This window comes from Lepisosteus platostomus, chromosome 3 (genome assembly GCF_059453375.1).
Source record: "Lepisosteus platostomus isolate fLepPlt1 chromosome 3, fLepPlt1.hap1, whole genome shotgun sequence".
Classification (NCBI taxonomy): domain Eukaryota; kingdom Metazoa; phylum Chordata; class Actinopteri; order Semionotiformes; family Lepisosteidae; genus Lepisosteus; species Lepisosteus platostomus.
The window spans coordinates 62,242,176-62,268,067 of NC_142613.1; the positions used below are offsets into that span (position 1 = coordinate 62,242,176).

The 25,892-nt window shown below is 39.2% G+C and overlaps 1 protein-coding gene across 2 annotated transcripts in view; it reads left to right on the top strand.

The window, feature by feature from the left end:
• The first annotated feature begins 3,271 nt into the window (after positions 1–3,271).
• vash2 (vasohibin 2) overlaps positions 3,272–25,892 on the top strand; it is a 33,669-nt gene continuing 11,048 nt past the window's right edge. Inside the window, exons 1-7 of one of the 2 annotated variants that reach the window (XM_088626338.1) lie at positions 3,272–3,403; positions 4,243–4,360; positions 14,901–14,989; positions 16,179–16,235; positions 17,119–17,193; positions 22,643–23,024; positions 25,273–25,391. In XM_088626338.1, the coding sequence (XP_088482464.1) occupies positions 3,336–3,403; positions 4,243–4,360; positions 14,901–14,989; positions 16,179–16,235; positions 17,119–17,193; positions 22,643–23,024; positions 25,273–25,391 (908 nt within the window). In that variant the 5' untranslated portion in view covers positions 3,272–3,335. Of the gene's footprint in view, positions 4,361–14,900; positions 14,990–16,178; positions 16,236–17,118; positions 17,194–22,642; positions 23,025–25,272; positions 25,392–25,892 lie in introns of both variants that reach the window. The other variant, XM_088626337.1, reaches the window with a different exon arrangement.

The window sequence follows — 25,892 nt, forward strand, 5'->3', positions numbered from 1 at the left end:
AGATGCAGTTTCTTTGTACTAAAATGAAAGTGTTGTTTCAAATCTGGGAGCAATTTGTGATTAACTTTCCTGGTTTGGGGAAGGGGAGGGGGGAGGGATCTTTGGAATGTGTAGTGCCCAGGTCAGGAAAATGTTACTTGGAAGCACAAAACTGCTACCAAGTGAATTGATATTATACATGTACTCTCTTCACAAGATCTGTTCAAACAACTCAAAAGGTCTGGATTTGAATGCAATACTTTTTCCAATAATAATTGTGTAAAACGAGTGTACAATGTCCAAATATAGAATGTTTCACTGTTCACATTCAAAACAGAGGCCATCCATCATCTCTCCTGTGTGATGCAGTATTTTTCTCCTTGATGAGGTGAGAATCTTCACACTCGTCTGATCTACCCACTTGGCATCACTCCCAACAATACAGAAGGGCCAGAAACAAACACCTAATACACAAATAAGTAGAATCACAAGTTGAATTGATGAATCAGGGTGAAGTAAATTTAAGAAAAAAAACAGGTATGCAGCATCCCCCAGCACGATAATTAGCAGAGGTATTTTTTTTCCCCTAAAATGTTTTCTGATAAAAACTCTCTTGATCAGATATGTTCTACCCTGCTGAAGAAGTATTGTTGCAACAGAGATCTGGCTTAATATGAGAGAAACCACAGTTTCAGACATTTGGTGTGTGTGTTTGGCTGAGGAGCCAGTAGTGCAAAGCTCCCGTCTGCAGTATTATGACTCAAAACTTCTAAGTAAGAAAAGCCCATAAAAGGTTTTTTTTTAATCTTACCAGCAAGTATAAATCTTACCTTCATCAGAGATCGTAACTTTCCAACCTGACTCACCCCAATGGGAATGACGCAAATGGAGACATGGAATAGTAACAAATGCAAAAGGCTACTTATATCACAGAGACAGATGTGTGCTACTCTTTAATTATTTCACTGCTTTTGTACTGTTAATGAATTACTGACCTAACTAAAGTAAATAGTTTTGAAACCATCTCAGTAAACTATATAATAAATGTTTTATGCTTAATGAATGGTGTTACCAAGAGATCAGATCATATTCGTTCATTGTGCTTCGTAATGAGCTTATTTTATTCAGTACTTTTAAATCTTACTTGTTCACTGAGACAGCTGAGTGAAAAAGAAAGACAAAAGAGCACTGTTGAACACCAGTATTTCAGTTAGTTGGTACAGGACTTTGGACAGCAAGAAACATTGAAACCATTGGAAATAATGTAGTGGAAGAAAAGATGTCTAAGTCCTTCAATAAGACCACTGATGCTGTTTGTCTCTGCACACAATGAACAACACTTCCATCACTTGTATGATAGCCCTGCACAATAAATGATATCTATTGAGGGATACCGACCCTTTGTGTGCTCCCTGTACTACTAATACATGAAAGCAAGGCATGCAATTAGACAAGAAAAGGAAAAATTATACAAAATCTCCAGACAACCCAAAGAAACTGCACAGGGAAGAACATAGTATTTGCATGAGATAATAAAAAAAGGAAATGAATGAATCCTGTTAGAAGACTTTGAGTCAGTTTCGCAAGGGCAATAAAAGGGCTGTGAGGAAACCACATTGTTACATAAAATAAAAGAGGATCTGATGAGACGAGCACAAACTTTTAAGAAGACCTTCTACGGGATGACCACATTAATTCAAAACCTTTGCTGGAACAAACTAGATAAGGACATCTGAGAAAGGATGCCAAAGAATGCTGCTGAAAACACATCCCTCAGTGTGTCAGGAGAGCTGAGGTCAATGGATTAAGAAGAGCAGTGTATTCACGTCTGGCTGTTTAGGCAAGCAAGCAACCACAGACAGCTGTTTCACCCTTGATTGGGCTCTTAAAGGTTTTTTTTAACTGTCTTAGCTGGTGAAATAGGTTTGAGGTAATTGTGAGACTCATATAGGAAGAAAGTGAAGCCGTTTACCATAAATACATATAAGTGGAGTCTAATCAACCTCCTTAATGTTTTATATAGAAGTGTATTTTCATATACAGCATATATTTCCTTACACTTTCATTAGCACAGTATTATCAGCAACTAGTTAAGGTCCCAATAATGGCACATGTTTACATTTACAATAACATGCAAGAACACATTTTGCCATTGATTAAGGTATTTTTTCAAATGCAAGCATTTGAAATTGACTAGATTTACAACCAACATATTTTAAAACACTTTAAAAAATGTGAACTACTGACATACACTATGCTGAAAATTCAATTTTGAATACATATATTTGTCAGTCCCTTAGAGGATTTTGCATACAGTACTTATGCATCAGATCCCCTTGTCGTTTTCTGTGCTGCAGAATAAGAATAAGACTGACAAAGCAATCATTCCCAGGCTTCAGCCGTCGGCCTTGCTGCTAAAACTAGTGTTACCCTGGTAGTATTGTAACAGCCTAACGATGGGTCAGTTCACACTTGGACGAAACGGCGTGGTGCAAATAACAACCCTGAGTGCGTGACCCTAGCTCTTCCATCTCGAGCTCTTCATGGATCATTTGGAAAAGCTGCTTAGAATGTTACCAAAAATTCCGGAAAATAACCCAATTGAAAGGAGCTAAACTACAGTTTGAGTTAGTCTTCTTTATTCAACACAAAAGTCAGCTATATGTAACTTCTTAGACTGGATATACAATTATAATACAATATTAATTAACGAAAACTCATATTTCTAAATATTATTTTAATTCGTCTGTTTAGAATCATCCATTTAAAACACCGTTATCCAAAGCATCGAAACGTATCCAAACTTTAGAAATACGTTATGTAAAAAGTGACCGGCTAACATAATTATATACAGTACAATAACTAAAATGTCACACAAAGTTATTACAATAAGAGACTCTAAGGTTGCAACCCGCAAAAACAGAAGCGCGAATAATAACTTTAAAACAAAGGTTCTGATATAAAAGGGATAAATCGCACAATCAAGATTAAGAACCTAGACATTAAAATGAAACTGCCAACTCAGAGGCGTGAGTAGGTTTTGGGCAAACGTTCAATATTGCAAACCTAACACATCTAACCGCTCAGAAGTGCTCTGCCTCCTAACGCTACTACTCACTCAACTGGTGTGTCCAAACCAGGCCAGGGTCCTGTTTCCCCGCCCCCTTCCGGGACAGCCTCCAATGACAACCCGGGATGTTTTCCTAATAAGGAATCTACACCTTTAAGTGGCAACATGTGCCGCCTCTCTTTGTTGCCGCAGCCAATAGGATACGAGGGAACGTTGTTGGCTGCCGGGTTACAATGAAACAGAATAACATTCACAGTTTTAACCATCTGATGGATTGGAACGCCAGATGAAAGGAGTTTTAACAATACGGTGCAGTACAAAACAGCTACGAAGGAGACCCCGGAGGAAACGCAGGTGGGGAGAAAATCCAGCTTTGAAACGGAGTCGACAGCAGCAAAAGGATTTTTCTTTCTTCCGCAGGGAAGCAGCTGGTCGAGCGGACGGGTCTGAATTAGCTGGCAATTAAACTAGAGGGACTCCTGAAATCAAAACGTTATTGAACGAATCTCCTGTGATCCTTGCGTGTTCATGCAGCCCAGCTCTCTTGCCTGTACACGGTTCGGGCTCGGTTTGTATGCCGTTTGTAAAACGATTAAACACATCGTTTTGTATCGTATTTTTGTTTTCCCAAGTATAAAGTTTGTGAATGGATAAAAACGAAAATAATATCGATTATTCGTTTTTTATGTGGGATATATTTTGTACAAGGGGGTCAAGTGTTTAAGCAGGATTTTAGTTTTTCGTGTTTTAAAAAGCAAAGCGACGCATGTTACTTTTACATTGTTCATTGTTATTTATTTTTTCTCCATTTTGGAGTGTTTTAGTGTCAATGCAAACGTGAAGTTCGTCGTGCCAAAGTTAAAAGTGGTTTTATGTACACGTAAGTGGTAGTATACAGTATATATATATTTCAATGGAGAAATAGTATAAAAGTGGATTGTGATTTTAAAAGGACAAGCACGGTGTCGGCGAGAACGCCAGTAATAAGGGTGCAAAATGACTGGGTCGAGCTCAAACGGCACCTGCAAACCAGCAGCCCAACTCGCCAGGCACGGCCGCTCGAAAAGCACCAACTGCCGCAGCTCGGGTTCGGGTGCGGAGTCCGCCTCTTCCAGCGGTACCGCCAGCAACACGGGCAGGTCTTCTGGGGAGGAAGAGGAGAAAGACGGAGGGGTGCTCTTTTATGTGAACAGAACCGGCTTTCCCATCGAGGGTCTCACCTGGGAGAGGATGTGGACTCACGTGGCCAAAATTCACCCCGATGGAAAGGAGATGGTGGACAAAATTAGGAACGCTGCATATCTCCCCAAAGTAAGTGAAGGCTACAAGTTACTGCTTTTGTTACATCTCTGTGCATCCCGATAAGCTTCTCTTGCATGAAGTCACGGCGATTCTAGTCCTGTGGTGAAGTTTGATCGATGGGATTCACAGTTCATTTTTGAAACGTGCGATTCGAGTATGCGCTCCTAGACGTAAGTTGGATTTCCTTACTGTAAATACAACAAAACCCCCGAGTTCAATATCCTGAAACGACCTACTGGTATACCGCTTCCAGGTGAGGACGTTTTTAAAGATATTGTCCATGGGATCACTCAGGGCAATTGGGAAGTTAATTTACAAAAGATTTAGCTCACTAACCGAAGTCACCCGAAAAAGGCGTTCTGTGACGGGGAACAAGGCAATGGTTACCATATTTGAACGTTTTTAAAACGTCCACCTTGTATGTGTGTGTGTTTGTTTTGTGCAGGGGGGGGTTGTGGTATTTGTATCACTATGTATTAAATCTTGTTCAGGACGAGGATTGAGCGGGCTAGCTCGTAAACCTGGGATTATTGTCAACAAATGATTTCTCTTATGAATGATCACCACACTCTTAATCCCAAAAACCGTTTCGGGTTGAAAACCTTTTGGGGGCAAAATCCCGTAAGGTATCTGAAAATTTCTCCTGGATTAACAACCTAATTGGGGGTTGCGGAAAAAAAAAACGGACGATGGTAGAGCCCTGAACAAGGTAGTTGAGTGTCGGTGGTTTAATATGACCTTCACTCCGCTATTATTGGAAAGAGACTATCTAAAACGTATCGTCTTTAATGTTATTCTGCGTTTTAGGGGGTCCGTAACTATGAGAATCTGCTGATCCCATCAAAGCAGTCTACAGTCTTTTTGGCTCTTTCCCTTACCGCGGTCCAGGCTTGAGAATGGATTCTCAAAGCCTCAGTGTGCCATTTACACGAATCTCCATTGCCGTCTACAACACCGCTGCGGCTCTTGAGTCTAGACACTGCCAGCGTGCTGCTATACACCGTGTGAAACTGCAGTCCTGTCAATGAAACTGCCTGTGCATTTGTCTCGGCGTCTTTACTCTGTGTCTTACATGCTTCCCCCATACAGAGGATGGCCATTTATATGGTCTAAATATGCAGGGTAAGGTATGAATGATGGTGATTAGTTCAGGTGGAAGTACAAACCTATCCAAACAAGTGAGAGGATCCACATCCAGTCCCTGCAGGGCTGGTGCAAACCTGGTCCTTCCAGGTCTCTCTAAAGCACCGTAAGGACTGCCCTATTAAACCGTAATGAGCTGGTTAAACCTGTAGGCACCTCCAGGACAGGGACTGGGGATTCCTGATCTACATGACAGTTGAGAAAGGGCGGCACATACTGTATTTGAAAGGCTTGTGAGCAGCTGGGGCATTCAGTCCGTGTAGTTACCAAACATCAAGACTGAGAACAAGGTTTTGATCATTTTAGTAAGTAGATTTTCAATCTTGGGTGGCCACCTGTGCACCTTAAACGTTGTAGGGATTTGACATGTTCATTTCTTATGGTCTCAAAACCTAAGTAAACTGAACAAATCATCTTCTTAATTGGTCAAATCAAAATCGTTTCGAGGGTTTAGAAATGGAAGATTTAATGGTAAACCATAAACCCTGCTGGAATTTGACTCTCCAGAGCCAGGCTTGGCTGTCCCTGGGAGATAAATACAATGTATAATCAGATTTAATCATGTGTTTGTTGCTCAAGAGCTCTAGAACAGTCCGGACTCTTTTCAGAGCTGTTTGTGGAGAAGACAGCAGTTGGGTGGCTTAAAAAAGATAATTGACATACATCGTATATGTTCAAGTAGGGAGCTGCTTTAGCATGTATTGGCTGCAATGGGACAGGTACAGGTTCATTCCATGCTGCATTATGCCTTGCATGCTCCTGGTGAAATGTTATCTGTCTTGGTATATACATCCATCTCACTTGGTGTATTTCATTACAAGATGGACATACCTGGTACATACACATTGTCAGATTATGTAAATGAGGAGACTTTACATGGCTGATCATGAGTTTCAAGAATGCTTATTGAGTTTCACACAGGAATTTAGAACCTATTGAAATGTTTTGTGCCCCTAACCAAATAGCCAGAATACTGCAATATCACTGAAAGTGAATATATCCCTCTTGCATCCTTTTATTAACTTTTAAATATGAGCTTTAGTTTAGGTCCTGGGTTTTCTGCTCAGTGATGACACTGTAGGTTTGTAGAGCGCTTTTCTGTGTGAGCTGTTTAAATCCACGATTTAGCCTTAGTGCTGTGATTTCACTCCTGGTCCCAGAGGAACTTGGTCCACCAGATTTTACAGGTAACTAATGTAGGGATACCGGAGGTCGCAGCACAACTCACTGGTGGTTTGAAGCAGGCTGGTTTGGTTGGCCACCCAGAGGGCAGAACATATGCGCTGTCTACTCATTTTCAAGCACAGCTATGGTCAATCTCTTCTGTTGCCATGAATGTCACTTTTAGGGCAAGGACACTGTACATTTACACACAGATTGTGAGAGGGCATAAGTGATATAGATGCATTTTAAACACCAGCATGGAATGCATACAGGTCTTATTGAATAAATACCAGGAAATTGGTTATATGGCCCAATTAAACAATTGATTCCGATCACATCATGAAGTATCCTGGAACTGAACAAAATCCAGTAGATACTACAGCCCCACAGGACTTGGAATGAATATCTGTGCCTTAACTTGTTAGTAATTCAAACACCTGCTTCTCCAGTGAAGATTAATTTACTGCTTTGTGGCCATGTGAAAGACTAAGTCTTTCTAATTCCCTACAACATTTTCATGAAGATACATAAGGCCTTCCACTCTGAGATCTTTTGTTTTATTTGACATTACTAGTGGTGTTTGGGAAGAGCACGGTAACTTGACATTAGGAGTCAAATAATTTAAGTCATAATCTGGTTTAAACATATTAGATCAAGTTGAACAATGAGGATCAATAAATTACTGTTGTGGGCTTCATCTTAAAAGAGTGTTGTCTAATTTTTATTTAATCATTAGTGTTTCATTATTTTGTTAAGCACATTACTTAGGGGGGAAAAACACCTTTATGCACGTCTGTAAAAGAATGTTTCTTCTTAAATCCTAAATAAAGTTTGTGTTTTTGTGTGGTTGTAGAGGATTAAATGTTTTGCATCAGCATGTGTTTATTTAACCCAGTTAAACAAACATTTCTTACAGTCAACTATGTCTTTATATATTTTTTTTCAAATGGAAATTTCGCAGCCAGGAAAAAATAGGTCAGTGCACTTTGATCATTTTGTTTTAAAATCCCAGTTGAGATCTTTCATTGTTTTGGAAAATCAGTGGTAACAGACTGCAGCAGCAAACTAAAAGTAAGGTTCTGGCCTTTCTAAGGAATGTAATGCGTTTGTATTTATGGGTCTGTGAGCTAGAGATTTCAAGGATTGAACATATTAAGATTATTGAAGAAGCTTAAGACGGATGAAAGGAGAGTGTAATGTATTGTGAGAAATGGAATTCCCACAAGTATGGTGGTGCAGTAGTTATTTCTCACAGAGCTGGGGCCTTGGTTTCAATTACTGGGGTGCTGTTTGTATGTCTCCCTGTGCTCTTGTGGGATTCCTCTGGGTACTCTGGTTTCCCCACAGTCCAAAGACACTGGTAGCTTAATTGCCCCTGGTATGAATGTCTGTGTCGGTGTGTGCCCTGTGATGGACTGGGGGCTCATGCAGAGTGTAACCTGCCACGTGCCAGTTGCTTGCTGGGATAGGCTGTACCCTATCACCCTATGACCCTGTATCGGATAAAGCAATTAGAAAATGGATGTTATTCTAACTTCTATTAGTTAACAATGTTACTTCTGTGCAGGAAGGATGGAAATTTACAATGTAGTTACTACTTTTTTAAATTTTTTATGCTCTGTCTAGGTTTGTTTTTTTGTTCTTGAATATCAGAATCTGTCTTTTGCAACAGTGCTGTGAGGAGGAAAATTAGTCTTGTCCTGGAGCCAGTTGGTTGAGTTTGATGCAAAGCAGTGGGTGTAACACTCTGTACCTCCTAGCCACTGGCCTTTATCATCAGCCTTAAAGGCAAACTGCACTCCCAATTTCTCAGACTGGTTCTTAAATCTTGGTAACAAATTAATTGATGTTATAGAAAAAGAAATACATGTTTTGAATTAAGCACAATCGTGAACTTTGTGAAAGCACTGTAAGTCACCATGTTAACACAACTCTCGAAATCAAAGCCAATATTTCAATTGATTTAAAAGATGTATTCACAAGCCTACTTGTTTATAATGTCGCACACATCAATGGAAGTTTTGTTGCCTAGTTCTGAATCGCAGAACTTGGCGCCGCACGTACCTGGAAATTCCATCAATTTTGTGATGTAGTTTGGAGGTTTTACAAGTTACTGTGTACATTTTACTGTTACTGTAGTCTGAAATGTACTCATTTGGGTCGTGTGTGTGTGTGCAATCTGATCGCGTCATGATACTGTGTTTAGTATCGTGCTGGCATGAATGCATCAGGAACACGAGTGCTGGGGTCTTCATGAATGACAGAGTCACAGGTGTATAGAGAATGGGCCACCACCCAAATAACATCCGGCCCGGTGGTTCAAAACAGACCGTTGATAAAAGGGGCTGATGGGACTGACACAGCCTGTGCACAGTACCAGATGGGCTACAGTCAGTCAACCAACAGCTAAATACTACAGTGGACCCAATGTACAACTTGTAGTACTTTGTCACAGATGTTGTATGTCAGCTGATAACCTGACAAGGTTCTGCTTCTCGGGGAAAAACGAAAGGTGCAGTTGCAGTGGGATAAGGAGCACAAATACTGGACACTCGATGACTGAAAAAACTTTATCTGGTCTGATGATGTTCCTGCTGTTTTCACTGATGGGAAGACTAGGATCCATCTTGCTGAGTGTCAACAATGCAGGCTGGTAGTGGCAGTGTGATAATGTATGTTGTGCTTTTGTGGCACATATTGGGTACCTTGATATGAGTAGAGCAACATTTGAGTGCCACAGGATGTCTGAACATCATTGCTAATCAGGTGCATCCCTTCATGGCAGCAGTGTGCCCATCTGTGCAGGGGCTTTTTCAGCCAGATTAGCTACATGACACAAGGCTAGGAAAACCCTGGAATGGTTCCAGTAACGTGACTGTAAATTCAGCTTAATGAAGTGGCCTCCCCAGTCACAAGATCTGTGGGATGAGATGGAATAAGCTGTTTAGAGTAGGGATCCACTGCCAGCTAATTTGCAACAACTATGGGACACATCGGAGTCGACATGGGCCAGCATCCCTGTGCCGCACTTTCAACAGCTTGAGTGCATGCTCCGACAAATTCAGGCTTTTCTGAGGGCAAATGGGGGACCAGCTCGCTATTAGGTAGATGTACCTGATAAAGTTGCCACTCAGTGTATATCTCCTTTTACGGTATCATCTCAAGGTACTACAGTATATGACACAAATAAAAGAGATGGCTGTAGAGAAACAGTAAACAGAGTTAAAAGATGTTAAACACGTGTATATAGTGTAAATGGGTTTTAAGGCGGGGCTTTTGAAAGTGCTGACTGCCTTGCTGAGGGATCTGATATGGACAGGGAGATCCTTCTGCAGCTTTGGAGCTGCTGGACTTGCCGTGTTAGGGGATGGGGGTTGGGGTCCTGGATTCTCCTGTGGGAACTGCAGGAAAGCCAGTGCCTTAAGACCCCACATGACGTGTAGGTATCTAGGAAATTAACAAGTTAACTTTATAGTTCAGTTCACAGTAGTGGTTAGTTGAAATTAATTTTTTACTGTTTCGATTATAGATAAGATTATTGTATTGCTTAGAATATTATTAGATTAATAGGATGAACAATAAGATGAAAATAAGGTGAAAAAACTAATAATATAGTATAAACTAATACTAGAATAGGAAAAAGGTGGAAAAAGGTTAAAACTTTCAGAAGGGGCTGTCATTTTGACCTCGACAGGAAATTAAAATGTTTTGGCGGATAAAAAACAGGTACAGGAGTGTTTTATGTGTTTAATAATATGCACAAAATGCATAGGTCAGAGGTATATGTTGTATTCATGCAAACGGAGCCTATAATCTTGTGAGGTATTGTTGGAAGTAAACCACGGTTAAATGATGGGGTCAGCAACATCCAGTGTACTTGATTAATTAACGGCTTCCTAACTTGTGTGTTTAAAATGGAGTAATCTCTTGGTGGCAAGAGTAATTTCAACCCATTCAGAGAGAATTAAATTAGTATTCACCCAGCTAATTATGAATTTGTTTCAGAGGGCTAGTTTTGTATTTGTGAAACGCAAGAGAGCCTTTCTACTCCAGGAAATATTTGTCTCTTGGGTGTGAGCTAATGACTGGGGAATCCACAGGGAAGAGGGCAACAAGAGAGAAACGAGACTTGTGCTTGTTGTGCGAAAATCATGCGGACATGCCTGTTTCTTTTAATAAGAGACTATTCCAGCATTACGGCTTTCTCCAGTGTTACCAGCTGATGCATTATGCCACAGAACCATCTGAACATTCCATGAATCTGTTGGGTTTTTTACAGTGCATATGGTCACATGGGACAGGACCCAAGTGAACCAACTGCGAATAAGTGGTATCTGTTTTGCTAAGTGAGCCACTGTATATAGTGGCAGTTTGATCAAATATCACAGTCAAATTTGGCTCTGAACAAAATGTGCCTGGTCAGGCTGTTGTTCATCCAGTATGTCATTCTCTGATTTTAGTGATTTGCCTGGGTAATGTATACCCTCGCTTTAGATCATAGCTCAAAAGGACATGGATATGACCTCCAGCACTGACATGCTGAAGTGCAGAGAGTCACATTCCAAACAGCCGGAGACCCCAAAAGAAATACTCGGATATCACTGGGCGGTGCCTGGGGTTAACACTTGTGTTGCAAATGGCAGTCCAAATGTAAGAGCCCATGTTTAAACCATTTATAGCTCAAATGAATGCTGAGGTATCAAAAACTCAAATGTGCTCAGCAGTTGTGCTCCACTGAAGTTTCCCATCTGAAGATGATAATGTTTAATGTGTTCTGTAATGGAAATTGAGATTTTTTTCCCCCCAAATGCTATTAATCTAAATTATAGTGCACAGCACCATCAGGCTCAAGTTCAGTGCTGTTCTCATCTCTGCAGAGTGTTTGTCTCGCCTCTTTGAGTCTTGTTAACTGCAGAGGAGCAGTATTTGTTGCTTGGGAATTGAGAATACAAAATTTAAACTATACTGGACTGATGCTAAACAGTTAAAACAAATCGCAGATATTCTGTTGTAGATTTTAAAATCTCTTGTTTTTTGTTTGTATCTTAGGTTTGATAAATTAGTTCACACTCTGCCGAATGAAGCCTGTTTTCAGTTACTCTAATTAATTTGGAAACCATTCGTGTATGAACTTCTGCTTCTACTGTATCTTTACACAGATATTGTATGTTTTATATACTGTACATGTAAAGTGCCCTCTGTTTCATACTGCCAATGAAATGTGAACAAAAACATATTTAATGGAATGAGTTCTATAAATTTAAAAACAATACAAGCAATCTTGCATTGTATTCAATATAGCATTGCACAGGGCAAAGTCATTTGTCATAAATGGGGAGTCCCCATTACCTGTAAAGCGCTTTGATTTGAGTGTCCAGAAAAGCGCTTTGTAAGTGTAAGCAGTTATTATAATGAATTCCAGAAAAACCCAGGGTTACATTTATTTACACTTCTACATACTGCTAAAACAAAATTCCTACCAAAATAAATCTACAGTGAATAATAATCCAGCTCTTTGAAAGTGCAATGGAACCATATAAAGGCCCCGAAGGTTTCTTGTTTCCCTGGGGTATGGAAAGAGGTAACACATGGAAGACATAAATTAGTAACGTGGCTCATCATGATAAGGCAGTTAGTGCTTCATAGATGTTTGACAAAAGTCTGGATCTCTATAAACTGTGAGATGGCTAGAACAGAATTTACACAAAGCTGAATGTGCTACTTTTTACTTTAGTGTCCATTACTTAAAAAAAGGCTACTTGTAGAGTAGCAACTTTGCAGGAAGTGGGGGCAAGTGTTTCTTGCCACCCTGGGTTTCATGTCCTTGTTTCAAGGATGAAGCTTCTTTCTTTATAATATATTAATGACATTTGACTTTGCCCTGTGCGATGCTATTCGGATTGCAGTTGAACAATTATTTAATTATTTTAAGCAAAGGCATTATCGTTTAGTTTTATGATCACAGCTGTTTTGTGTTCCTACCTCATTGGGCATATTATTCAATCTTGTAGGTGCTGTATAAGTTGTATGCTTTTAAGAATTCAATGGACAGGCCTTCTGGATGTCTTAAGAAGCCACACTGGTTCACTAGGTCAGAGCACATACAGGTTTCTGCAGCGTTTAGTGGACTAGAGAGATGTGGCTCCCAGATGGGTTGCTGGTGCATTGCATGAAATTACCCTCAGCAACTCTAGTTCCCATTTTTGTAACTGGGTGGACTGGAGCAACTGGTGTGAAGTACCTCATTCAAGGTTAGACCAACAGTGTCTGTCCAAAGACACTATACCCAGTGATGGTATACTATCCTTTGGGGAAACGGAATGTATCACCATTGTCTGTTGGACCAATCTAGAAGTACACCACTACTTTCCTCTTCATTTATTAAGGAAACAAATGATTAACCTTTTTGATCCTGATGCTTTCTTATGTGGAGAACACAAGATCTTGTGTCCCGTTGATTCACTCCTTGTTACCTGCTGAGTGTGACCCAAAGCATGACAATACATAGGAAGTAAGAAATCTTGTGTGTTCATGAAAAGCTCATAGGTTTGCAGATCTTAACCACACTTCCACAATGCTTAGAGAGTGGTGTAGAGAAGGAAACATGATATATCCACATTGAGGGTTCCTTCGTCTACTATTGCTTTTCTCCTGCTTTGCTCCTTCTGATTTTTTTTAGTTATATCTTAGAGAAGGTTCAGTAACCTTCCTCGGTAAAACTGAATCCCTAGCAGAACAGGGACTTGATCCAGGCCTGAATCTTCACTGTGCAGAGCCTTAACCAATGCACTGCTTCACCTCTGTCTCCTCATTTTTTTTTAAATTTGTGATTTGCTTGTACACTTTTTCTGCACTTTAAACTGCTTTACAGACGTCTCTAGAACAGGTTTCTACCACATGACTGTATTTCATTTCACACTCCCACAACCCTTTTAGGTGAAGAAGTGCCTTCCGTTCTCCCTATCGCCAGTGCACTTTCATCTGGTTTCCACTTGTGTAAAATCTGCTCCTAGAAGGTATCTGGTAAAAACAAAAAAAGTCTTTCCACTTCACATCACCTGCATTGTGCAGAGATTTAAAGAGGTTTATTTAAATCCTTCAAAAATAAAACAATACAGCACCTGATGAGAAGGGTAAAGGAATTCTAATGGTTTTTTTTAAGCATAACATGTTTTTCTTACATAATGTAGTATCCCAAAAACAAATTATCATCAGTGTGGAGATTTGGACAAAAACTCTCCCTCTACCCTGGAATAATACATACAACAGTACAAAAGAAGGAACACTCTCTCTGGTACATTTCAGACATTCACTTTCATTTTCTGCATAAAAATAGTATCCTGAAACGAGCTTCCTACACTGCTGTGTGCTTCACAGGAAATCATAGCCTTGACACTGTTTTCACAGGAGCCTGCCAGTCTGTTTACTGTCTACAGGATGTCACTTAAATTGGATGCAGCCAGAGGAAGGAAATGGTTAATATTTAAATCTAATAGCTGACACTCAAGCCAAAGGAAGCATCTGTTGGGAAGGAATAGAATTATCGGGAGATGTGCTATATTGGGAAAGTGTTAACACTGAATGTGTTTCTGGTGCTGTGCTGTTGTAACACTCATCATCACCCTGGCTAAGTTGCTTTAATAACATTAAAATATTTTTTTTTCCAGTAACTGGTTTATTTTTGTTCTGATATCTTCCATCAAAACTGATTTTTCTTGTTCAGAGTGATGTTTGCAATGAGATACTGGAATCATTCCTGTTCGTTTCTTTAACCTTTTTTTTTAGCCACTGTTTCGACAACGAGGTCTTTAGGTTTTAGAATATACAGTGCCTGCAGAAAGTCTACACACCCTGTCCAAAGTAACAGTTTGTGGTCCAACAGCCTGAAATGAAAAAAAAAATCTTCTTTACACTGTAAATGTGTTACTTTGAAAATACTGTACTGTATATAGGTACCATTTAATTCATTGTGCATGTATATATAGCAACAGGACTCAGTATTGCCAATCTCCCACTTAAACCATGTTATTAATTAATCTCAGTGTAATTATATTATCTGTTAAACTATGCTTATTTGACAGTGATACCAGTAAATAAGCTTGGCACACCGATTGTGGTTTGAGATGCTACACTGAGCAAGAATTTACTACTAATTTCCCAAGTACCTAAGCAGATGTTCAGATCTAAAGTTCTGCTTGTGTCCATGGAGCAAAGAGTTACTGGAGTCCTTCTTTTCTTGCAGCCTCCTGTGCCATCAGTACCGAACTTTAAGCCGTCTATGTCTGTCCCAGACTGGCTGCAGGCCATCCAGAATTACATGAAGATGCTGCAGTATCCTTTTTGCACTGTTTCTCATCTGTTCATTCCAGACTTACCATTCTAGACTGACCATTATGGAACTTTGAGGAAAAGGCAAGGATTTTGTGTGAATACCTTCATTTATTTAGATTGAATTGATATATTGCTTGGAGTTCGTTTATTTGGGTGCTATCAAATTTGACAAATTCTTATAACTAGGAGTTTAAGGCTATTGACTCATTGATGTTTGATAAATTCAGTGGTATAATAAATTTACCCTTCACCGCCTCCCTCTAGCCAGTTTCATGAAGATTTCATGCATAGCCCTGCTTCATTTTGTCCTTTTCCTAATTTGTTTTGGTTTTGTGGCAAGAAACTTGATGCAGCTGGGGTTTTTACTGGAACAGTGTGGGTGAGGTACCTTGGTCGAAGTTATAACAGTGGTGTTACAGTTGGGATTTGAAGCCACAGCCTTCCAGTTACTAATCCCTAACGACTGTGCCACACTGCTGTCCTTAACTCACAATTTACACCTATTCACATTTAATCTCTTTTACTAAGTTTTGCAAAACTCAATTTTAAAATTATTTTTCTAAAAAAGCTCCAATATCAGAAGTGAAAACCAAAAAATCTAGTCCTAGTGCAGAGGTTTAATCTTTTATAGGAAGTTTACCTCCAATTTGTATGTGAGCTAAATAATTAAAATAATAAATTCCAGAAATCAGATTTTTCTGTTGTCATTGATTATATCGCCAGAAATGGTTTGGTGACATAATTGTCTTCTTTCTTAAGGCTTGCCTTACATGCTCTGCAAACATGAAACCATGCATGATATTGTGAAATCAGGGAACCACCATGTTTGCACACAGACAGGTTACTCAGCTAATTGTGTGGCTCTTTATGCTAATTTTGTGTACTTACATTTAGGTTTGTCACTGCAAAGGGTTTGAGTGTTCATTCTTATCTTTTTCCATAATTGTCATTCGTTTTTTGCTTTGAATGTGTAGAGTGTAACTTGCATAGAGTAAGTTTTCTAACGAATTAGTTGCTACTTTTAAAGTGTCACTGCAGACTTTAAAGCAACAAAATGTGAAAACTGCAAGGGTCTGAATACTTTGGAGAGGCACTCTTATTGAACTTTTATAACTGAGACCCTGTGAAATTGGCAGTAAAATGGCTTGCTTCCCAATGTATTTAATTTCGTTAGCTTTTCTGCTGACAGATACAACCACACAGGAACGCAGTTCTTTGAAATTAGAAAGACGAGACCTCTCAGTGGGTGAGTAAGGCCTTTTCAGTGCATTCATCTCTCTTATCAAATGTATTGGTTTCACTGGCAGTGTAAATTCTCTATAGTAGGGAAACCTCAATCCGAACAGCATTAAGGGATTCAGTTTGATAGGTACTACTCCAAATATTTGATTGTGAAATCTTTAAAATAAGAGGTTTTCCCTGGTTGTAAGTATTTTCATTTTGTTCTTAGGCCCATGAAGTTCTGTGGTTTATCTAGGAGTGGCACATTGAAAGAAAATCTGGAGGGAAAGGAGTAATTTCAAGTCTCATTTTAATTGAGCTCCTCGTTTGTTGCCAAGCCATAATGAATGAATGTGTGAAAATCACGACTGACAGTGCCCCATGATTTGATTATATCAGTTACTGTCCATCTGTCTGATCTGTCTGCTAAACTGATGCCCCTATTCACAGTGAATTACAATATAGCAAATCATTCAAACACTGTTCGTAGAAAACCTGTATCTCTTGTAACCTCCAACTAAGATGGCTCATAACACTTAAATGCCCTCCCTGTGTGAAAATAAAATCTAAATTTAATATATCTAAATATAAAATAATATATAAAAAAAATCACATGAATGTAGTGTTCCAGTACTTGCTTGTAGTGATCTTATTGCTCCATGTTAACTGCTTTGTTTAATCTCAAGGAATAACAGCTTTACAAAGCTGCCTAAGTGTGTTGTCTACAGCCCTGTAATGTAGTCTATTCCTTTAAGTGTTCATTTAACACCAACTTGGCAAGCCCACAAGTTCAATAAATTGTGTCAATAGTTAGGATCTATGTATCTTTTGAGTCATTTTTTAAACAACTAAATATTGCGAACAGTGGTATGTTATTATTCACAATCACATTTCTATTATTTTTCCAGGTTAATGGAGACTGCAAGAGAGATGACCAGAGAATCCCTCCCAATTAAATGCCTTGAAGCTGTTATTCTTGGAATGTATCCTTCCTTGTGTCTGTTGCTTGTGACTCTAAATTAGATCAACGGTTAGAAAATGGATTGTTGGCCAAGTTTATGCATATGTCATTTTCTGTAACCATATATTTCACTGATTGTTTTATATGGCTCAGGACAAACCTTTACAGCCTCTTCTGTGCTGGACTTATAATGCTCATTTCTGGAGAAAGGTAAGTTTTGCTGTTGTAAAAAAGAAAGGCTTCTACCATGAACTCATTTTGTAGAAGCCACAAGTTTTCAAAGGGGAGAGTACTTTCTTGGTACAGCTTCTAAATTGAATGAAAATCCGATTGGATTTGGTAGATGTTATCCATTTAGTCTACATCCCGTGACAGGCTTCTTGGTTGCTAGGAAACCAAGAGTCAGAATATTAAATCCGCAAGCATGAGACATTTGTTTCTGAAGTGACACAGATTACTGACTTGTTGAATATCATTGCATTGTTGGGACTTTTCTGTTGAAGTTACTATCATGGTTTGCATTTTCAGTTCATATTTAAGACTATACTCACTACTGTATCTACTACTGTCTACTACTGATTTTCTACAGCATTAATATTTGAATAAGTTTTATATAGGTCAGAACTACATATTTAGGTTTCTGCACTGCTGTCTGCTGTGATGTTTACAAAAACAGATGAATAATTTAAAAGTTATAATTTAAAATTTGGTATCTTTATATACCAACCTTTTCTGAGAATTGAAACAGATGGTATGTCGAGTGTAAATTGGTATCCAACCACTCGACCCTGCACATTAATTGTGAATATTTCATGAGGCATAGATGTCAGTTGTGAGCCAATCTTCTCTACAATAGGCACTACCTCATCTGACTTCACAGATGCACTCTTCATCTCTGTGCAAGAGACGTCCCACAGCACATTCCCACAAAATAACCAGATTTTGTTTTGAAGAATGAACTGGAAACATGTAGTGCTATTTTACTTGCTTTGAAAGTAGAAGAGTTCAGCTGTCAGAATAAGACCACCTCAAGATCCTTTTAATATATGGAGACATTTTCAATTATTTTGGCCTTCTAGTCCATGCAGTTTCAAGATCGTTTCCGTGGCAACTCCATTGCTTCCAGGTAACATAGCCCTTGCTTGGCAGATTAGAATTCAAACTCTTTAGATATCTGTTCCACCATTCACACTTACACATTGATTACCATTCTGTATGTATTGTGATACAGTTCAGTCAAATCATATGCAACTAATTTGATAGCAGTGACTAACAGGGTTACTCACAGCTGCTGCATTTTGAGACAGCTGTTTTTGCTGTCTTACTGCTTAATCACCAACCTCATGACAGATGCTCTAAGAACAGAGTTACATTTGTTGCCGTTTCTTTTATATACTCTCAAATATTTAGATCAAACAGGGTTGATGATCTAAAGTTAAAAGTTTGATTATGAAAGTTGTTTTAAAGGGCATTAGGTTGCCAATTTTCTGGACCCTCTATGGCAAACTGAAATGTATGGAGCCTTGGATGCCAAAGATTAATTTTGTCCCTTTGGGAGTTTGTTTGTCAAATGGTTGGTTTATGATATCTGAACCTAAAACATCTGCTGTTCACATTTCTGTAATGGATTCTGTGGAAACTGTTTGCGAATGGCAGTACAAGATAAAAATTTGATTGATTGAAATTAAAATTCCCACTGAATTGATATGGTTTCAAAGATAGTGGATCAGTGATATTCACTCCAGGGCCCAAAGCGTCCCAGTCCACCAGTTTTTTAGGTAACTCACAATCCTCAATTGAGTAAAGACCAGAACTAATATGAATCAGCTAAGTGAACAATCAATGTAAATGAAGTCATCAGGGTGGAATGTAATACAGAAGACCCAGCAGCACTCCAGGATCAGGAATGAGTAGCAGAGGAGCGGATGAACTTTAGAAGTCCTAAAATCATCACTCAACTCTATGCTTTCTCAGAGAAATAGAGCTACAACGCATTACCGAAGAGAGCTCTGACCTCTCTCAAAACTGGGATTTCTAATGTGAGTGTATCAGAGTGTGCATCCTTCTCTTCAAAGTTCCTGTTTTATTCCATGTGATTAGGCAAGCTAACCTTCACAGTGTACTTGCCTGCCCCTCAAGAGTGTGCACAGTAACTTGATCATTATTTAAAAGGGTAATAAGCTTAAAGTGAAATAGGAATTCTTACTGCAAATTAGGAAATGTGAATGTAAATTACCTGTTGCAGCTCAATGTTAAAATGTAGTTGTAATTATCAGCCTTCTGTTCTTTGTCATAGTCTAACATTTTTAAAAGATGATTGAGGTCCCCATTGGTTTTCATGGGACAGCTTCACATTGAATGGGTTAAAACTTTAACCAGACTGACTCCTTCAATTTTTTTTAATGAATTTGTAATTCTAGGTGTATGCTATGGCAATGATGGCATCAAGCATACAACAAAAATTACAAAGCAAGTGAATATGTGCCGAATAATAGTAAAAATACTCAGTTGTCTCCCTGACTGGCTGTGTGTTTATACAGATGCATTGCAGGAAACAACAACTTTGAAGGCCAGGGAATAGCCTTATTTGTAGGGTAACAATTATCTATGTGAAGTTTTATTTCCATGTGGTGCTAAACCTACCCACATAAGACTGTATCACACTTGTACACATAGACTTAGGCATTACGTCTTCAGTCTTAAAATGTCTTGTGCTGACTACATGAAGAGGAAGAAAAAGCTACTGTTTTGTGCTTTCCATTGTCTCCTGAAATGCAGTATTCATAACAGCTGTTTACTTGCATGTGGGGCTCTTCCTTATCTTACTGTGCATTCTTTCTTTGGTATAATTATTTAATGAGCATGGTGTAATAGAGAGATCTGGAAGTCAGTACACTAAGGCATCCATTTGGAGTCTCTGTGGGGGAAGGGGTTCTGTGGAGCATGGCTTCAGCCCGATGAACAGATGGTTATTCAAAATTGCAGAGGAGCTATTGCTGTTACGGTCTCAAATTGTTGATATGCAGGGAAGGCAGTGAAAAGGACTAGAAGTGAATAAGGAATGTTGAAGGCCTTCTGTCTGGAATCACCATTCTATGCGAGTGGAACATGAGATAGTCTTGCTCAAAGACCAAAAGATTTCAAATTATTTTAACACTCCCTGTTAAGAGTAGCTAATTGTTTTTTAATCCATCTTGCTCCTGGAAACCTGTGCCAGTTAGGAAAAGACAACACACATGTCCCCTGTCTCGTGTTGCTGAGATGAAGTTTAAGAAGCCACTGGGTTGTTATAAAATGGCTGTTGCTCTTGATATATTCTTGTGTTAGAGGTGATGTTTCATCACAAACCCAATACATTTTTGCTTTAATTATGATTTTTACAAAAGCTCACTCCCAGAGCAGGTCTTTAATCAGGTTTCAGACACAGAACAAAGATAAGATAAGATCACTTTATTAGCCCTATACAATTTCTTGCATTAGGAATTTGTCTTTTCACATACCCCAGCTTGCTCTCCATGAGACGCACAGACGCACAGACGCACAGACGCACAGACGCACAGACGCACAGACGCACAGACGCACAGACGCACAGACGCACAGACGCACAGACGCACAGACGCACAGACAAGAAGAGAGAAGACTGAGGTCAGAGTGCAGGGTCAGCTGTTGTACAGCACCCCTGTAGCAGCTGGGGTTAAGGGCCTTGCTCAGGGGCCCAACGGAGTAGGATTCCTCTGCCGGCTGTGGGATACGAATCGGCAACCTTCCAGCCACAGGCGCAGATCCTTAGCCACAGAACCACCGCTTCCCCCAAATGAAAGGGAGCATCAGGCAGCTCCTAGATGTGCAATTCAATGGCTTTCAAGTGAATGCAGCCTGAATGTTTTTCTTTTCAAAAATCTTTTGTCTTATTGATTTGCAGTAATAATTTTATTGACAAGGCTTTGGGATCTATATTTTTGGCTTGTCATGGTTCACCAATGTCGGTGTGGAGAATTCAACACAATGGCAAATCTATCCTTAGAAGATTATTAGAGTGTGACAAGCTTGTACACACAAGTATAATTAAGATTTTAAAATGCACTTAAAAATTGGGGGGAAAAAGGCTAAAAATAGTATGTTGCTTATTTTATAGTTATTTATATTTTAGATCTGAAAGATTTAGAAGACATGACCATTGGAGTAAATGTAATCAATAGAATAAATGTTTGATATAAAGTAGATGTTCCTGCAATGTACTGTATAGTAATCTATATGCAGTATATAGATAAGATTGTCTCAGGAATTAATACTTCATTCTTTGTCAGAACTGCACTTACTTTCTGGGGGAAAAAATGTTCAAGACGTGTATTAGTCCAATGAATTATGTAATGTATAAATGCACTGTGAGAAAGTTATGAGTGTGAGGGTTTGACATTAAATCTAGGAAAATGTTGAAATTATGACCATACATGATTGAATGTCTCATTTTAATATGCATGTCAGGTTCTTGGTAAGTCAGCATTGAAGTTCAGGGTTAATTAGAACACTCTCACTTGACTCCCAAGACCTTTTATTGATTGAATTCTTTAGTTGATTGATTCTGGCACTTGCGTGTAAAGGGCACCTTGCTTACTTGAACATTTAACAATGTAAGCTTGATCTGATACTTGTATTTTAGGGAGCTAGTTAGCAGTGCTTTGTTTCTGGACTTCAGAGTTTGTAAAACTCCTCAGTCTGGCATAGATTGGAGCTCGTACTCAGGACTTGGTTATCTCTGTTGCACTAGCTGAGCTCCTAATTGCACGCAAATTGACTTCAGTTTTCCATATGAGTAATTTATTTTCATTTCTTAAAAAGGTGAATGGGATTTGTAGTTGGTGTCCGCAAAATCCCAATGTATTAATCCATTTCATAATTGTCCTCATTCAGGAGTGTTAATTAAAATGTGGCTCACTGGATTTAAGCAAAAGTACATACTCCCTGTCTACATATCAGATACTTCTTATAATTCCTATCTATGTCCATTTATCATACAATGAGCAGTTATGAAGAGTGGACATAAGGGAGCAACATCTTCTGAAACCCAGGCCTGGGTGCACAAAAACCTAAACAAGCATGCATATCAATTACAGGCATCAGTAAGCAGTGGTGATTATAGGGCCAAGGGGCACAAAACCAACAGAACCAGGGCTGAGAATTCATATTAATAATCAAGACTATTTGAAGCTAATACAGTATTCAATTTGATTGTCATAACAATAATCAATCCCAGTAACTTTCCTGACCACCTCTCAAACTGCAATCATAAAAATATTTCAAAAGCCAGACCTTTAATGCATACAGAATGATGCACCCTTTTTACTTAATTCAGTTTCTCATTTTACAATTCTTTAGTTGCTGGTACAGTGTTCTTATTGTCCATGCTGTTCAGTCGATTGATCCTCACGCACAGAAGGCTTATGAAACCCTTAACCCTGAGGAACTGACAGCTACCTGACCAATGGACTGACGTCCGTGGAGCGCTTCCCCATCAGCTTCAAGACGCAGTTCTCAGGGAACTATTTCCACCACGTGGTGCTGGGCGTGTACTGCAACGGGCGCTATGGGTCTCTGGGCATGAGCCGGCGGGCTGACCTGATGGACAAGCCCCTGGTCTTCCGCACGCTGTCCGAGTTAGTCTTTGATTTCGAGGAGTCCTACCGGCGCTACCTGCACACGGTCAAGAAGGTGAAGATCGGCCTCTACGTGCCCCATGACCCCCACGTCTTCCAGCCCATCGAGTGGAAATATCTGGTGCTCAATTCCAGCAAGGTGAGCCGGGAGGACATGCGCAAGGAGCTGGAGAAGCATGCCAGGGACATGAGGATGAAGGTCAGTGAGACTTTGCCACCAGAGAAAAATAGAGAGAGGTATGAATTTGTGGGAAGTTTTTCAGGAGTGGCTTTGATGGTTCTGTTCAACTTTGGTTATATATAAACCCCAAGACTGCAGTTATCATGTTTTCATTTTCCCCACCAGAGAAAAGCAATTTTGTTTCTTGCACATTCATGACCATCATTGAATATTAGTATAGCAGATGAACTTTTGAACTAAAAAAGCTGTGACATATTGGTTTAAATGAAAGCAAATCTTGCAGCAAATTAAGATCTTGTCTCTGTAGATGCTTATTTACCAGTGCATGAGCTCTTCTTAGCTTGTGGATAAACCCTCTTGTTTTCAGAAAAAAAGTATTTACCCAGTAATTCATCAAAGGGGTGCTACTGGGGGAATACAGAAGATTTTCTCCAAAGGTATCTGAAAAAGAAAAATGATTATCTGAAAATATGTTATGATCACACATATCCACTCATTTTAAATAATTGTTTTTGAAGTCATAAAGACCTGGGCAATTCAATGGCTCCTTAAAACATCTGAGATGCAGCGTTTTTTCAGGAATCCCAAAATATAAAACATACAGGTTTTAGTCTGATCATTAAGTCAGTCATAAAATTGTCATGTCGTTCACTGCTTTAATATCTATTTGATAAAAATCCTCAAATTCCAATGATTCTTAGATGACTCTTAAAAGTGCTTCCGGCGAATAATGATCATCAGAAATATATTTCAGTGGCTGCCTAGTGCCAGCTGTCTTCAGGAAGGTAACTTGAAGCTCACAGTTTATTTTGGATTAACAAATCATTGAGTGGCAAGCTGTCATTTCTGGGCTGCTGCTTGTTTCTTGCAAGCAAAACAAATCCTGCTAGTACTGTTGCACTGTATATCAGCCATTAACTGTCAAACTGCTGACAAACTTCCAAGCTCTCAGAATTTGGTAATGGTAAGGGAGCCCTTCTAAGGGTCTGGGAATGTAACAGCGCACTCTGTTATTCCTGATGAAAATAGCAAGGAATCAGTTTTGTAGTGCAATTTCAAATTATCCTTGGTTTAATTCCAGGGTTAACTGCTGAGTATGGAGGAAACTTTTATGTTAAGGCTGATCGGTACAAGTGCCTTTTGAAAATGTCTCTCCATTGAACACTTTGCATCCAAAACAGATCAATTTTTTCCCCAGGCGATTTTTCATCTTGCAGTTGAGTGTTATTAGGATCATGTGTATACCGCTAGCATTCTAATGTTCACACTAGAGTGATGAATTTGGAGGTCTAGGTTGTATTTGTCAGCCATCTTCACATCTTCATTTACTCCCACATAAACATGAACTGCTCTTGACTGGATTGTTTTAGCGTACAACGGTTTTTAATTGACTGTGCTTACAGAACAATTGCTAGTAAGCAAACATCTTAAAAGGGTCCCAATTTCTCAGACTGGTTATTAAATCATGGTAACAAAATAAATTTAAAAGATGATGTCACAGAATTTTACAAATTTTGAATTAAGTGTAAAATTGTGAACTTTGTGAAAGTACTGTATGGTCACCATGTTTGGACGAGAGCAACAATTCTCGCGAATTGCAACGTGAAAGCAGCCCTTCCTGCTCACTAGTCACTGTAAGCAAATGAGAACCGCGGTTTCCTAACAATGTTAATTATTTTGAGTGTATTTGAGTGATTGCTCTTTTTTACAATACTTATACAAGGAGACATGTTTTTTAGATACTTTTGTGTTGATTAATGAAAATATTTACTATCAATATAGCAGCAAAATACGCATGGTCTAAAGCATGTTTACAATGTAATAGGGCTGCTTTCACATCACTGGAAATTGTGTAGTCTTATTCTGAATAGGAGGCAATGACAGCAATATGGCATTATGCACTCATTGAAACTTCTAGCCTTTTCGTCAGCTCGTTACTTGTGATGTAAATTTGTGGTTGTACACATTACTGTGTACTTGGTAGTTTCATTGTGGTCTGAAATGCACTCATCATTGCCGATTCATTATAACCCTGAAATGTGAAAATAGCACTGCAGTTCCCCTTTAAGACAGAAACTAATTTCTAGTAAAGCTTTATTGAAGCACAGGGAAATGCGAGTTCATCTGAAGTGCAAGCCTGAGGCATGTCTGTGGCCGTGAAGCCTGCGCTACTGCAGTGAGGGGACTGGAGTTGGCTAGCGTTCTCCTCGGCTCGTCGCGATGTGTGAGGGGACTTGCTGAAAGCACCTGTTCTTCTCCCTGACAGATCCTGAAGTCCTCCATAGCACAGTCTCCAGTCAAAGAACGTACCAGAGGCAAGTCTCTGTCTCCATGCCGGAGGCAGTTAAGCCCCCAAAGACGCCACCTACACAGGCGCGACAAATCGTAAGTCATTTCACTGCTGATTTCAGGTGTTTCAGTCTTTGAGAATACTAAATTAAATAAACAAATGGCTCACAGGCACTGAAATTCATTATTTATGAGCAACCCTCTTGCTCCTAAAGTATAAAGTGAGTTTTCTGTGAGTCAGTTTATTTCTTATTAATTACATTGCTTTCGGAATGAGTGGAGACATTTACATTTGTCAGATTCTCATTAAATTTAGACGCATCTAATGTGATTTGGAAAATTAAAGCATATAGCAGTATTATTAGTGTTTTTTAGGTTTAAGTACTTCACTATTGCAGACAAAACTACAGAGGGGAAAAATCAAACACAAATAGGTGATCATTTGTTTGTTTTATATGGTAATGCAAATGAGAATTTTTCTCAGACCCGTTCTTTGTAGATGAGGGCATTCATGAACAAACCAGAAGGCACAAGTGGAAACTAAATGCAGAGTGCATTTAAAAATGAGAACAGGAGGAACACCTTTACCCAAGGGGT